Genomic DNA, 13,920 nt, shown 5'->3' on the forward strand with positions numbered 1-13,920 from the left:
CAACACACAATATGGGGGTATGCACGGTGTTTATTTTTACTTTTTAGCATGTTTCGTGCGGAAAAAACTAAGGCAAGGGGCGCGCCAAGGTTGAGATTTGCGAGAGCCGCCTTTGGCCAGACAAAAGACATTTATTTTCTATTTTTTTTGTTCGAGAGGGGTATTGCTGAGTAACCGCAGTAGTTGCAAAAGCAACACTGTCATTGTTGCTGCCACCGCTGCACACGTGCCACATTTGTTAGGGCAAGAACAATAGTTAAATTACTACGGCCTTCGGGTCGCAATTTAAGGTGCGACCCCAAAAACTGGAGCGGGAAATGCTTTGGCTGTAACTGTGGCTGTGGCTGTGGCTGAACAAACGCTGCCTATAATTAGCCATAATCTAATTAAAGGCAAATCAAGCAAAACTAGTTCGCCTGATCAGGGTTCGTTTCCTAAGTCTTTCGTTTGGCGACTTTTACTTAAAGCATATAAACCGAACACATACATGGCCACATGTAGCATTTATATATATACATATAAATATATATCGTATATCGCATATATATCGGTATCTTTGCTATGGTATTTTTAACTGAACCGGTTGGACATTGTTTTTGCCCACTGGCCGCAGGTCAAAAGTTGCTCCCAACCACCGTTCGAAACCAGTTGCCGTTAACTGCAACTTTTTTACGGTTGCAACGATGCTTGGCGATGGCGATGGTCTGGTTGTTTTGGATGTGGAAGTGGCTTCCTCGAAGAAGCCACTTAGCTGGTTCGTCCTCGCAAGTGCAGCCTGACCCACTGCACACGTTTAACTTGAACTCCAAAATCGCAGCGGTTTCCAGTTTTTTGCAGAGCAAGTTGGTCTGGTCGTTGGTCGATGGTTCGACTCTCGCTTTCAGCTGGGCCTTTCGTATTTCCAGCACATTTAGGCGTGTCAATTCGAGTCCAGTCCTGAGACCAGACGACCTTGCAACCAATCTACGTATGTACTTGCTATATAGATATCGTACATAAGTGCGATAATGCCTGGGCCACGACGAAGTGAATGTCCACAAGACATGCTACGAATAAGTATGTATTAAACTGTCAGTGGGTTGGGCTGCTGGTTTTTGAATTTAGCTTAATGGCCCAACACGTATTCTATCGTACAGTAGGACTTCTTTAATATAAGATGTTCTGCATCGGTTTCCTTTGTGAAAAATAGTGGTATACAAGAGAAAAGTATTAGGTTTAAACTATGAGAAAATGTTTGAGCAAATCCGGTAAATGATTACTATTTTTATGTTGAGCTAAATAAAAAAGACAAGATAGCATAGTATAATTTAAATTAAATTGATCGAAAAGGTGCCTAAGCCAATTATTAATTTTTAATTCTTATATTTTTGAAAAATCTGTGTTGAAAATTATATAATTATGTCCAAATACTTTTTTCTTTGTATATGAACTAAAACCAAACCGGATGTGAGACTACCTATACAACATTTTAAATTAAAAAAGGATTCTGAATTAAAAATAAAACTAATTATGTTGAAAATTAAAAATGCGATAGCTTTATTTGTACTATTTGAGCACAGTCATAAAATTCTAAATACTTAAGTTGTATGATTAAGATAATATAGAACATTATACGTAGCCAAGTTGAACTGTACTTCTTACACCCATCTGCTCCCAGCTGTTGGCATTCAGGTTTAATAACATTTCGCTTTTGATGGCTCGAATTTAACGAAGCATTTACCGAACAAAGAACTGCAAATCCGCTTTCGGCAGCCAGGCGTTCAACCTTGAGGGGCACACATCGCATTGGAGCAAAAGTGGCAGCAGCAGCACCACACCACAGCCCGTCCATGTCGATTTCATTTCATGGAAAACTTTGACACACATTTCAACGGTTTTTACAAGCATTTAGCCAATAAATCAGCTCCGCCGAGCGGCAGACGTTACGCGCAGAACTAAGGCACATGGCCAAATGCCAAAGTGATGCTAACGGCGATTGTTGCCAGTTGCAAGTTGCTGGTGCTGCTGGTGTTGCTGGTGCTGCCGTTGTTGCTGTTGTTCTTGTTCTTGGCTGCTGTTGCGCTTTGCTGCACTGGCAGCGCTTCATTATCCAAATTAACATAAAACATAATAGTGACAGAGCGGCATCAGGTGAAGAATCTCCATCGGCAGGAGCAACACCATCACCATCACCAACTCCGTCTCCAGCTCCATCTCCATCCACTTCCACTGCCAACGGCAACCCAGCAGCATCATCATCATCATCGTCTTCATCTTCATCTTCATCTTCAGCTTCAGCCTCTTGCCGTGGCCTTTTATTTTTATGCAAACGACAATTACAATTAGCTTGGCTTCATTGTCTTTTGGCTCTGCGGCTTCCTCTTGCCGCTTCTTGTTAGCATTTTAGCCGACATTTTCGGCGACCTTAGAGCGGCAAAGGAAAGACCAAAAAATCAAAAATGAAAAAAAAACGAACATTCATCATTCAGTTAAGGCTGAGCTGCAGTTTCTGTGGATTGGTTAGGCCCAACTATGGTTAGCCAGATTTACTATAAGCTTAGGAAATAAACCCTTTTTTGGTAAACTCAAACTTAAATCACTAGTTAACAAATTAGAAACCACGGAATGTTAACGTAAAATATTCAAGAAATTACTATGTTAAATAGGGAATAATTTGAACAAATTTTATTTGACCTTTGGGCCTTACATTTTTTACATAACCATAATTATAATATCGAACTTCAACTAAAACAGAACAAAGAAAAATACATTAATTATATTTTTATATTCAGGAGTTCAAATAATTATAATAAGAAAAACTAAAATAATTTTTATGGAACTCTTTTATAATTTATAAGCTTAAAGATAAATATAATTCAATATTAATCAAATTGATATATTTCTTATGCCAAGCTATATTGTTTTAAATTTGTTAATTTTATTAAATTTGAATTTAAGCCCATTTGAATATTCTATAAATAACATTTAAATTGAAAACGAATTGAATTAAATTATAAAATTGAATTTTATACAATACCAGGAGTAATATTTTTACTATTTATTATTCTTGTCCCCGCAAATCCTAGAGTATTTTATCAACTAGTCAAAGTCTAGCCTGCTAATGACTCAGCCATTGGGTTTAAACAATTAAGACAAAAAATTAAGGCCTTGGCGCCGAAATATGACATGTTTACTTAATAAATTTGGGGCTGCAGCTGCCACACTGCCGCAGCATGTGGTATAAATCACTGTCAGTGCGCATTTGAGCCAGTCGATTGAACAGTTCTCTTGGGCTTAAAAGCCAAAACTTAAAACGCAAAAATCCATGGCCCAAGCGCCGAAATCCCAGACCCATGTTTTGTCAAACGTTTAGTATAACAAAATGCGGCACACGGGCCAAGAAACCCAATGTGACTCACCCATTTGCGAGGCAGCAACCTCGATTCCGATTCCAGAAAGTGAATGGCGCCAAGTGGCAAATCATTTTGGCAACATTTTCGTGGGCCTGCTGCTTTATCGATTTTAAATGCGGCAGCTGATTGATTTGCAATTAATAAAACGCTCATTATTACACTCTCTAACGATTGCCCAACACATTGTCTACCTTCGTTTGCAGAATTGGGCTTTGCGGCTTCGACAATCCGATGAGGGATCAGAAGACCGACGAGATGAAGCGCGTCATCGGACAGGTAAGTTTCCAATTTATGGCACACTCAAAGCGACAACGTTTTAATTAGCTTGGACAATAAACCCCGAAAATTGACGAGAAATCTCCATTAGCGGGGTAGATGGCGTGCAGATTATGGGCTTTTTTAAAGCTTTTCTCTAATGCGAAAAGTAATTTAAATTATCTTATGTTGTATGCGAAACACTCTATTTTAAATTGATATTTTGTGTACCATTGAATCAATTGATTTTAATTTAATGAATCGTTAAAAAAAATCTTAAGATATTTGCTTAGATATCTTTTAATTATCTTGCTTAACTTCAAAAAAAATTGACCAAAGAAAAAAAAACATATTTTTTAAACATTTAAAGAAAAAGTCAAATAAGAAGAACAAATATATAGCAAAGAAAAACAAATATATATGGGTTTTCTTTATTATAAAAATTAAAATTTAAACACATTGATTTTTAATATTAGCATTACATCTTATTTTAATGATCTTACTTAAAATTAATGTCTTAAAATTAGGCCTTTATAATTTTGTTATATATATTTTTGTTCAATTTTCAGGGTGTTAAAATCAAAATGGACGATGCTGGTAATATACTGATCCGGCGTTACGCCAAGAGCAATGTCTATGTGAAGAGCACAGCCAGCAGTCCCAACGAGGAGACCTCCATCGGTGCCGAGATCTTAAAGCTGCCCAATCAGGCGCTCGAATCCGAAAAAATAGTCAAGGTGAGTGGGACTTACATGGTTGCAGTTGCAGTTGCTGTTTCTGTTTCTGTGCCGTTTACCATTTTATCGCGATATGTATCCCACATTCAAATGCACTCCAAATGCTAATAAGCGTTGCATTGTTCTTTCGCCGCCAGCTCTTCGACATGAAGAAGTTCCAGTCGAATGTGAATCGCGAATTGCGACGCGCCTATCCGGATCGCCGGCGCTTGGAGACGCAGTGCCTCTCCGCGGTGGCGTTTGTCAAGTCGGAGAACGACGTCTTGGAGTGCCCCATCTGGGTGCTCATCGTCAATGTGGTGGCCATGGACATGCTGAAGAGCAAACTGCCGCCAGGTGAGTTGAACGTAGCTATGCCATATACTATTTAGGCTTTGGAACTCTTTAAACGTAATATACATCGGAGAACCACAAAAATCCATTGGGCGGAGTGTATTCTTTAGGAAAACATCCATTGAACTTTCGGATTAAAAATATATTCTTGCCTTCTTTTAAACACCTTTATAATTGATTTCAAAACTTCAGTTTTTTCAAACTCGACAATTTTGTTTTTTATGCAAAATATATATATACTTAACAAATATTCTATATTTATTTATATTCTTCCTAAACAGTGCAACGCCCCATTGTGGACATCAAGAACCGCCCGCGTATTCCGATTCCCGACGAGGATCCCTACAGCGTCGCTGGCAATGGAAGCGGTGGTAGCTCCGGCAGTTCCGGATTCGGCAGTGGCCACCAGGCGCAACTGCATCCACAGCAGCAGCAGCAGCTGGGCAAGCACCTCAATGGCAACGGAGGAGGACATGTGGCCGCCACCCGGGAACAGTTGCTGCTCCAGACGCAACAATTGGCGCACAAGCGCAGCGAGAAGCCTCCTAAACTACCGCCCAGGGACAATATCTATTCGCACGATCTGATTCCAAAGGTAAGAGAAATATTATAGAATTGTCATAAAAAACCAAAACCATTTCTATTTAGATATTATTTAAATAAAATGCTTATTGGACCATTTTTTATTTATTTAACAATTTTAAATGTTTTTGTTTTGTTAATGGAAGTGTTTTTAATTTATATACATATAGAGATTTTTTAACTGCATACAAAATTCAACTAGTACATAGTACAAAGATTTACTATAATGTTATCAAAAACATAAAAATTAACAGAAACGATAATAATTAAATATATATTTTTTAAAATACTTAATACTTAATATATTTATCAAAATGTGAGTAAACTAATTTCTAATTATTTGCTATAAAAACATAACATAGAATTATTCACAAGATAAAAACTTTAGATAAATTACAAATTATTTTCAAATGGGATACACAATAGTATTAATAACAAATTGACTCCACCACATATAGTTTTGAGCTTTGAGCATGTGGTATGTATATTTTATGGACTGCTGGGGAGCAAGCCAAGTGTGGGGGATTGCCCAAGTGCAGTTCATTTGCTGGCAAGGTGTCGGAACAAATTTGGCAGCGCTAAAACACGAGTAAGACAAGCCACGCCGGCGCAGAAGAAGTGTGGCAATGGCTTACAACCTGTTGGGTTGAGTTACTTTACATTACTTTATTTTACCTATGGGTGCTCCGTGCAGCTAGTTGGCTAGTTAGTTTGCCTGCCCATGCTTGGTCACATGCGCAATGCGGTCACTTGCAAAATTCAGAAATGGGTCTCCCTCCGTGGAAGATTTCGCCGTTGGGCCTCACTGAGCCGTTGGCATTGCATTGCATTGCATTGCATTCAATAATATTCGAATTTCAGCAGCGACCGGTCCGCAAATAACTGCAAACGAATCGCGTGTAATTAATATGCGCGGAATGCCGCTGGATTGCTTTGCTTTGCTTTGCAGCTCGATTGCCAATTGGGCCCAACGACCGAGTCAGTGCCTCTTATTTTTGAAGAACTGGGGGGTCCGATGTGCCAAACTGGTGGGCACACCTTGCGCAACGGCAGTTGGCCAGTGGAAAATTATGATCGAAAATGCCACTACTTTCCTTCTAATTCCGCTTTGCATCTTTCACTCATTTCAGCCGGATTACGATGACATTGATTTGGAAACTCGCATCAAACTGTCGCGTGGCAAATCGGACAAGGGCAAAGATAACAAGAAATATGGTAAGATCAAGATCACACAATTTACACAACGGTGTCTCGGAAATCTCTTTGACCCAAATACATGCTAAGTAGGAATTTATGGGGCATCGCCATCTCTTTGGAACACTTTTAAATCTCACACTTTTGTTAAGTCATTGAGAGAACGTATGGTATAACAATGCTGCAGATGAAATCCAATAGAATTTTAATTTTTAAGATATGCCAAATAACTTAGATTTAGAGTTAGTTGGCCCAAATAACATAATTTAATTTAAATAAATTTTTATTTTGCAATCTGAAACAATTTAGCAACAATGTTTTTTACAATTTTAGTTTAAAATTAATTCTTACTAATTATCTTTTACTATTTTCCTTACATACTAACTTACTACCACTTAAGTATAAATTTTAATACCACCCTTTTATATAAAAGATATTGGTGCAAAAAAAAAATATAATTAATATGCAAGTAATTTTAAATTAAGTCTATGGCCTTGCGCAATGGTCTCAAATTACTCATACGGCACGTAAGCCAAGTTTGCGAACATTTTATATGAAATTTTTAAGTGTACTTAAACATTTTTTGCCCACTGTACACTGTACTGTTCTTTTGTGTTGGGAAAATCGGAACAGAACATCATTTGAAAATAAATATAATTTTTAAATGTTGTATATATATTAATTAACATACTTAAAAACATACGCATTTTTGATATTCCCTGCCAATAATAATATTTCTTCCCCAGATGACCCCTACTACTGCGGCCTACGGGCCCGAGTGCCGAACTTTGTGAAGTCGGGCAAGCCAATCTCCGGCCAGGTGGCCAAGGATCAGCGGGACGGGAATGCCAACAATATCGGCATGGGCAATGGCAACGGCAACGGTGGCATCAGCACGCTCAGCCAGAAGAAGACTTCGATGATCCACAACCACCTGGGGGGCATGCATCCGCACCACATCCAGCAGCAGCAGCAGCAGCAGCAGCAGCTGATGGCCGCGGCGGCGGCTGCGCATGCGCATGCGGCACAGCACCACCACAATGCGGGCCACCAGCAGCAGCACCACCAGATCTGGCAGACTCGCAGCTATGAGAGCGGCATAGGTATTTATAAACAGGGTGGGCAAAGCACCGCCACCAACGCCCACCACCACCACCAACCAACACACAAATCGCACGCACTGCAAATGCAAATGCATCAGCAACTGCAACTGCAACATCAACAACAACATCAACTACAACAACAACAACAACAACTACTACAACAACAACCACAGTCACTGCCAACGGACCTAACAGCAATTACTGCAACAGCAACCACTGCAACAAGCAAGACACAAAGCACAGCTAACAAAGCACGTAGCCACCAGCCACATCCGCACTCGTATCCGCACGCACATCCGCACCACAGACACCACCACCGGCATGGTCACCACTGCGAAAGGCACGCCCACCTGCAGCAGCTGCAGCAGCAGCAGCAACAACACTCTGCACCGCAGCAACAACACTCTGTGCCGCAGCAACCGTACTACGACAATCTTGAGGATTCAGTGGGTCGCCAGGTGAAGCGTCGCCTGTCCACCCGTCGTTCTGCTCCGGAGGACAGCTCCTCCTGCAACTGCGTGAGCTGCTATGCGCTGGCTCCGCTCTGCGGAGCAGTGCCGCCGCCACGTCCGCAAAGGAGCTTGAGTCAGCAGCAATTGCGGCGACACCAGCGACTGAGTGGCAGTCAACTGGAGCCCGAAACCCGGCCGGGAGTGGTCAAGTGGTGCAGCGAGAGCGATGTGTCAGTGCTGGAGCTGGAGCCAATGGCAAACGAACGATATGACGACTGTTACGAGTACGACGACTTCGACATGGAATTCGACCTGGACGATGACCTGGGCTTGACCGAGAATATACGACGACGCAAGGGACCGGAGACGGTGGACATGTACGTGGACCGGTCGCATCTCCGCCAGCTGCAGACGCCGGCCGTGCTGCGGACCAAGTCACAGTCCACCGAGAGCTTCTTCGAGCAGCCCAACGAGGAGGGCTCGCTGTACATGTACGGCGGCAGGAAGCGGATCGCGGTGAAGGCGGCGCCGTCGGCGGCCAACATCTATGACCGCGTGCGCGGCTCCATCGATTCCACGGGCAGGGGACGCAGTGTGGCAGGACCGAGTAGGGCCCAGGGGCAGGGGCAGAGTGGACGCAAGCCACAGCTGCCAGCGCCCAAATGGCGAGGCGGCAGGCAGGCTCAAAACGCTGACAAAAGGCAAAGATATGACAATGCCACCAATAGCAACAGCAACAGCAACAGCAACTGCAACAGCAGCAACAACAACAGCCAGCACAAAAGACAGCTAACGAACGCCAAGCAAGACAATGACGACATGTTGAAAAACAAAAATTATTTCAATAGTAAAAACAAAAGTATAGCAACAGCAGCAGCAACAGTAACAGCAGCGAAAGCGACAGCAACATCAGCCAGCACAGCAGCAACATCTGGAGGTGGAGCGGGAACGGGAGCGGGAACGGGAACGGGAGCAACAGGAGTTGCTGGTGGAAAAGCCAGAGGAGGAGCAGGCGGCGGTCCAACAATGTCGCCAACATTGGGCACTGGCCCGGCGGCAGCCACGAACAATACCCCGGTCAATGGACCAACTCATCCTCCTGCTGCCAACGGACGAACCGGGCGCAGTGCCAGCCGCCTTGACATCAGCGACATGGAGTCCATTTATGGCTACCTGAAGCCCCGCAAGCCGCGCAGCCTCAGCCTGAAGAAAATCCAAATACTCGACTACTGAATCGGACACCTGAATTTGTATGGGGTTGCTCTAAATCGAAACGAGGTTATATGGCTATGGCCCAGACATCCCATCGATATTAGTTATGGTTTTTTGTTGGCTTACCCCTTTTTTGGGTCGAAGGAACTGGGTGCTGTACATACTATACCCAGAAAATGGTTACCTCTTTTACCCGGTGAACTGAACCACTAAACTGTACGATATACCTACTAACTTAGCACCTTGGACTCCTTGGACAGTCACGAAACGCAATTGTACATACACAAACTACAAGTGGGTTGATTTGTATAAGAAAGTAGTTAAATGTCTAAGGAGTGGGGAGTAATCTTAAACGAAAATCATGTCTTCCTCTTGAACATATTTTAAATCATTATAGTTAAAATTCTTACAGAAAAACTGTATATTTGCTATATCATTTAAAAGACTCATTACATTTTGGACACTTTATAAAAAAATGTATTACAATGCTCAAGCATCAAAATATTTTATTTAAATTCCCACGGAATAACTGTATATTTTTTATATATTAACTCTTGAAAAGAAAAATGCTCAAGAATTCGCGTATATAATAATTACACTGTAAACTTTTGCCAAAGATTACTTTACACCCTGCTTAGGTCGACACTACTGAAATCAAACCACTCCACCAGTCATATTCTCATTCATTATACCAAAAATATATCCCCGCACCCAGTGTGTAACACTCAATCTCTGTGCTTCTTGTAGATTCGGAGCTTGTTGAATCACCTTACAATCACATCTACGGACGCCATTTACCGCTGCCAACGCGCGGCTACGTGCCCACACCACGCATGTTCATCGGGGAATGGGACTGAGCCGAGATCACACCGCACTTGGGCGGGCTTTTAGCCGGACTTTGAGCGGCCAAGGCACAAAACACACCACTTTCGCACATCCCGGCGGGAGGGAACGCTGCCCGTGCAGAGCTAATTTAAGTCAACCGGCTGCACACAGCTTCAAATATTATTTACATTATATTAATTTAGCAAAATATTATGGTAAAATAATATTAGGCTAGGCATAAGCAAAAAAAACAAAAAAAAACAGCAACCATTCTAATATTTAGTGGTACGACAATGAATATTTCGCGCTTTTCCCCTAGCAGTTTTGAGATTACGCACTCGAGACAATTTTGTTTACCCTGTTGTACGAGTTGAATGAATAGCCATTACATTACGAGTTCAGTTAGGTCTTAAGTTTTTGTAAATTTTTCTTGGCCAGCCGACGAACCAACAACAGGCCTGTTCGGGTATTTACTTTCACAGATCATGTTTATCTCTGAGATCAACGATTTCAAACTGCAGAAAATCGATGGTGTGGTGAAGACTCGAACAGGCCTGCTTATTTCTAAATGGTCGGACAGGCTGCTTTTTATTTTATATCGAAATATTCTGTATTGTGTATGAAAATTAATAAAATTATCTTTCAAAAAATTAACTCAATTTCGTTCTGCTGAATCGAAAACAATGTTTCCTCCGTTTATAATTACAAACTAAAGATTTTTGGGCGTTGCGTCATGAGCACTCCTGGTAATCACATGTAGTAATCGGGGTCCCAGTTTGGGGGTCGCATGTGATCCGGGTTGGGTCCACCACCCTGACCAGGCCTATTCGGATTGATGGGGCCGAAGGGATCGAAGCGTGGCAAAGGTCCGGGTCCCATATTCGGGTGTGATGGAAAGGTAAACAGGTTGCCAGGACCACCGCGTCCCAGCGGATCCAGGTCCCCGCGTCCGATGTCCGGAAAGCCAAAAGGGCGCGGCTCGAAGCCACCTGGGATGAAGGATCTAAAGGACGAATGTGACTTTTGATAAGCTTAGCAAGATGCTTTGAGGAGAAGCTAACAATAAAAACAATCCTACACTTAATAGTAGTTCTCTTTGACTGGCTTTATAAAAAAAAATTTAGTTCTTGTACATAAGTAATCTTTAAAATACGGAGTTCCGGTCTATCATTACCGTCTGCTCATATACATTAAACCTTATCAATTTTAATTTATAGTTTAGCTGTCTTATTTTCTGAAAGTAATTTACGTAATTTGGCAGGTCACCAAAAAAACAGGATTTTCTTTTTGTGAGTTAACTTAGATTAGCCCCTATCATATTCAATCCCAACTGAGCAAGTCTGTTAAAGTTTGTATAATTTATATTATAGATTTTAGCTAGAGATTTCAGTTAAAAAAAAATAAGGATCTTGTCCCAAACAAACTTCATAAATAAACTTCTTAACCATACCTATACGAGCAACAGAGCAAATTTAACTTAGAAATAAAAGGAAATTAAATGCCTTACCCGCCACGTCTGGGTTCACCAATGCGCAGGGGATCCGATCCGCTGGGACGTGTTGAGGTGGTCGTCTGGGTGGTCACCTCGCGCGAGTTGCCCGTGAAGACTGGATCCAGCAGCTCCTTGCGATAGCGATCGACAATCTCCGAGGCGCTTGGCATCAAGGTAGAAATGCCTCCTTTGACGGCGGCCACCAGGGTCTCCGGCTCCACGCAGATGTTGGACACCTTCTTGGTGTTGATGTCCATTAGGTTGATCAGCAGGGCGTCCTCGGTGATGTGGCCCAGCAGCAGGTAGAGCATCTTGTCGTGCACATAGCGCAGCGAGTACTTGGTGTCGTCATCGTTCCAGTTATCCGGCAGCAGTTCACTGCCCTCCTCTTCCGGCAGGGTTTTCTACGGAAGATCCAGATGATTCCGGGTATACATATACATTTCACCAGAATTCTACTCACATCATCGCCAATGCCCACGCAGCGAAAGTTGTAGTGCTTGGTCAGCAGAAAGTGGACCAGGGCAATCAGCAGATCCGACTTCTTGTCCACATCCGACTGGACCGTCTTGTAGAGCAGATCCCAGCCGTAGAAGAAGTCGCCCGTCTTGGCAGCCGACGCACTCTCCATGGCGCCCACTCGAATCCTTTACAATTTCTGGACAGGATCAAGCTAAACGGAACGGAACGCTCTAAGTTATGCTTAGGTGGAATTAAATGTGCTTACGTTTGCTAGTTCGTTCGTTCAGATGTTATTTCCTAGAGTTCCTCTGTTGTCAGTACTTTGGATCCCTGCAAGCATATATGAAAATATTTATATTTTCACAATAAAAAGAAAGCACGAGAATAAGTTTGTTTTGGTGCAATGTTTTTGTTTTCGTTGTTAGTGCATCTAGGGATGGGCAATCTTGGCGATAGCTTTCTATGCGATATTATGACAAGATAACGTGACTGTTCCCCATGTTGTGACTTGCTGTAATTAAAAATATTTAATAAATTATAAAAATTCTTACAAAAGCAAGTTGGGTCATTAAAAATTTTACAAGAGCCGGATACTTTAAAAAATTAATCACTTACTTTTCATTATTTGACAATATAGTTATTTAAAAATGTGTAATCCGATTTTAACATATAGACTTCAATTACTTTGCAAGTTATACCACCTAAAAGAAACATATTATAACCTGATGCCCTGTTGTGTGCACCCAACGTAGGAGAATCTTTTAAAAAACGTGAACACTACAACTTGTTTCTTAAACTTTTTTTTTTTTAATTTTATATAAAAACCTTTTTCTGTTCAGGAAAGACTTTGTTTCATCACTTTCAAACCGCAGTTTGCGCCCAGAAATTCAATAAAGAAAATCCAAAAACTTGTTACATTATACTGCTATCGATAACATGGAAGAGTTGCCTACCAAATGTAAAAAAGGTAAGGTATTTGTGCTCGGTGCACAGTTGAAAAGTCGGACTGCTAAATCAGATGAAGACATTACAAAACTAGGTACTTCAAGTCACAAAGCTTTTATAAGCTACACATTGTATAAAATGAACCAGTGGTTCGTACAACCACTCATGTTTCAAATATATATATACATTTAGTCCGGAAAATGAATTAATAGCTAAAATATAGATTAACATATGTTAACCAATAATAATCGATATATTATATAAAATATCGATAGGTTTGTATCGATAGTTTTGTTTGCTAATTTAGTAAAATATTACAAATGGATAAATTTAAATAAAGCACTAGGTAATAAAATACCTAAGTAAAATCGTCGATATGATCTATCGTTGATGTTTTCCATGGTAATTGCTTACATCATCGTCGGTATAAATTATAATTATTATGTTAAAGATCTTTAAAAGCACAAGTATTGAAAAAAATATAACTTTTTATATATAGAATCGAACTTACAGAAGCAGATGTCCACGTGGAAATGAAATAAATTCACCAATACGCGAGAGTCTGTGGTCTATATTATCACCGAATGAATCTTATAGGAGAAAAATTAATGCCTCTTATGCGTGTGTTTTTTCGAGGAAATTATTCAAGTTATATTTATAGAATTCTACATACGGGGAGTCCCCTAAATACATTCTAGGTATGAAATTCATTTCATTTTTTTACTTACCTGACTTAATAATTTCAATGTTGCTCTGAGTTAAATTTGCCGGTTCTAAACACTTGTTAATAATTTGTTGAGTCATGTTTTAATTATTTATGCAATAGTGGAAGTTGTCGATACATTTTTTACGGTCACACTAAAGCCGATATTTGAACTAGTTCATTTTGCCAAATACGAAATTATCTGTATTGTTACTAGTGCTGGGCCATTTAAA

General features: G+C 40.9%; 2 protein-coding genes across 5 annotated transcripts in view; one reads left to right on the forward strand and one right to left on the reverse strand.

The window, feature by feature from the left end:
- The window catches only part of LOC128254438 (uncharacterized), a 32,040-nt gene extending 21,301 nt beyond the window's left edge, over nucleotides 1-10,739 (forward strand). For 2 of the 4 annotated variants that reach the window (XM_052983548.1, XM_052983549.1), the window contains exons 4-9: nucleotides 3,596-3,668; nucleotides 4,217-4,384; nucleotides 4,522-4,720; nucleotides 4,999-5,312; nucleotides 6,430-6,514; nucleotides 7,240-9,999. In XM_052983548.1, coding sequence (XP_052839508.1) covers nucleotides 3,596-3,668; nucleotides 4,217-4,384; nucleotides 4,522-4,720; nucleotides 4,999-5,312; nucleotides 6,430-6,514; nucleotides 7,240-9,281 — 2,881 coding nt within the window. In that variant the 3' untranslated portion in view covers nucleotides 9,282-9,999. The other 2 variants (XM_052983551.1, XM_052983550.1) reach the window with 2 other exon arrangements.
- Nucleotides 10,495-13,793, reverse strand: LOC128254452 (proteasome inhibitor PI31 subunit). The gene is made up of 5 exons (XM_052983576.1): nucleotides 13,713-13,793; nucleotides 12,305-12,369; nucleotides 12,041-12,250; nucleotides 11,593-11,981; nucleotides 10,495-11,088 (listed from the first exon to the last, which is right to left on the reverse strand). Exons 3-5 carry the CDS (start codon nucleotides 12,206-12,208, stop codon nucleotides 10,836-10,838), a joined length of 810 nt encoding a protein of 269 aa, XP_052839536.1. The 5' UTR covers nucleotides 12,209-12,250; nucleotides 12,305-12,369; nucleotides 13,713-13,793; the 3' UTR covers nucleotides 10,495-10,835.
- Between the last annotated feature and the right edge of the window lie 127 nt (nucleotides 13,794-13,920).

Source organism: Drosophila gunungcola (genome assembly GCF_025200985.1).
Source record: "Drosophila gunungcola strain Sukarami chromosome 2R unlocalized genomic scaffold, Dgunungcola_SK_2 000004F, whole genome shotgun sequence".
Lineage (NCBI taxonomy): Eukaryota > Metazoa > Arthropoda > Insecta > Diptera > Drosophilidae > Drosophila > Drosophila gunungcola.

Coding starts and splice junctions, on each gene's coding strand:
- LOC128254452 (XM_052983576.1), bottom strand. CDS start 12,208: ATGGAGAGTGCGTCGGCTGCCAAGACGGGCGACTTCTTCTACGGCTGG. Junction 11,982..12,040: donor GCGTGGGCATTGGCGATGAT/GTGAGTAGAATT, acceptor GATCTTCCGTAG/AAAACCCTGCCGGAAGAGGA. Junction 11,089..11,592: donor GGTGAACCCAGACGTGGCGG/GTAAGGCATTTA, acceptor TTCGTCCTTTAG/ATCCTTCATCCCAGGTGGCT.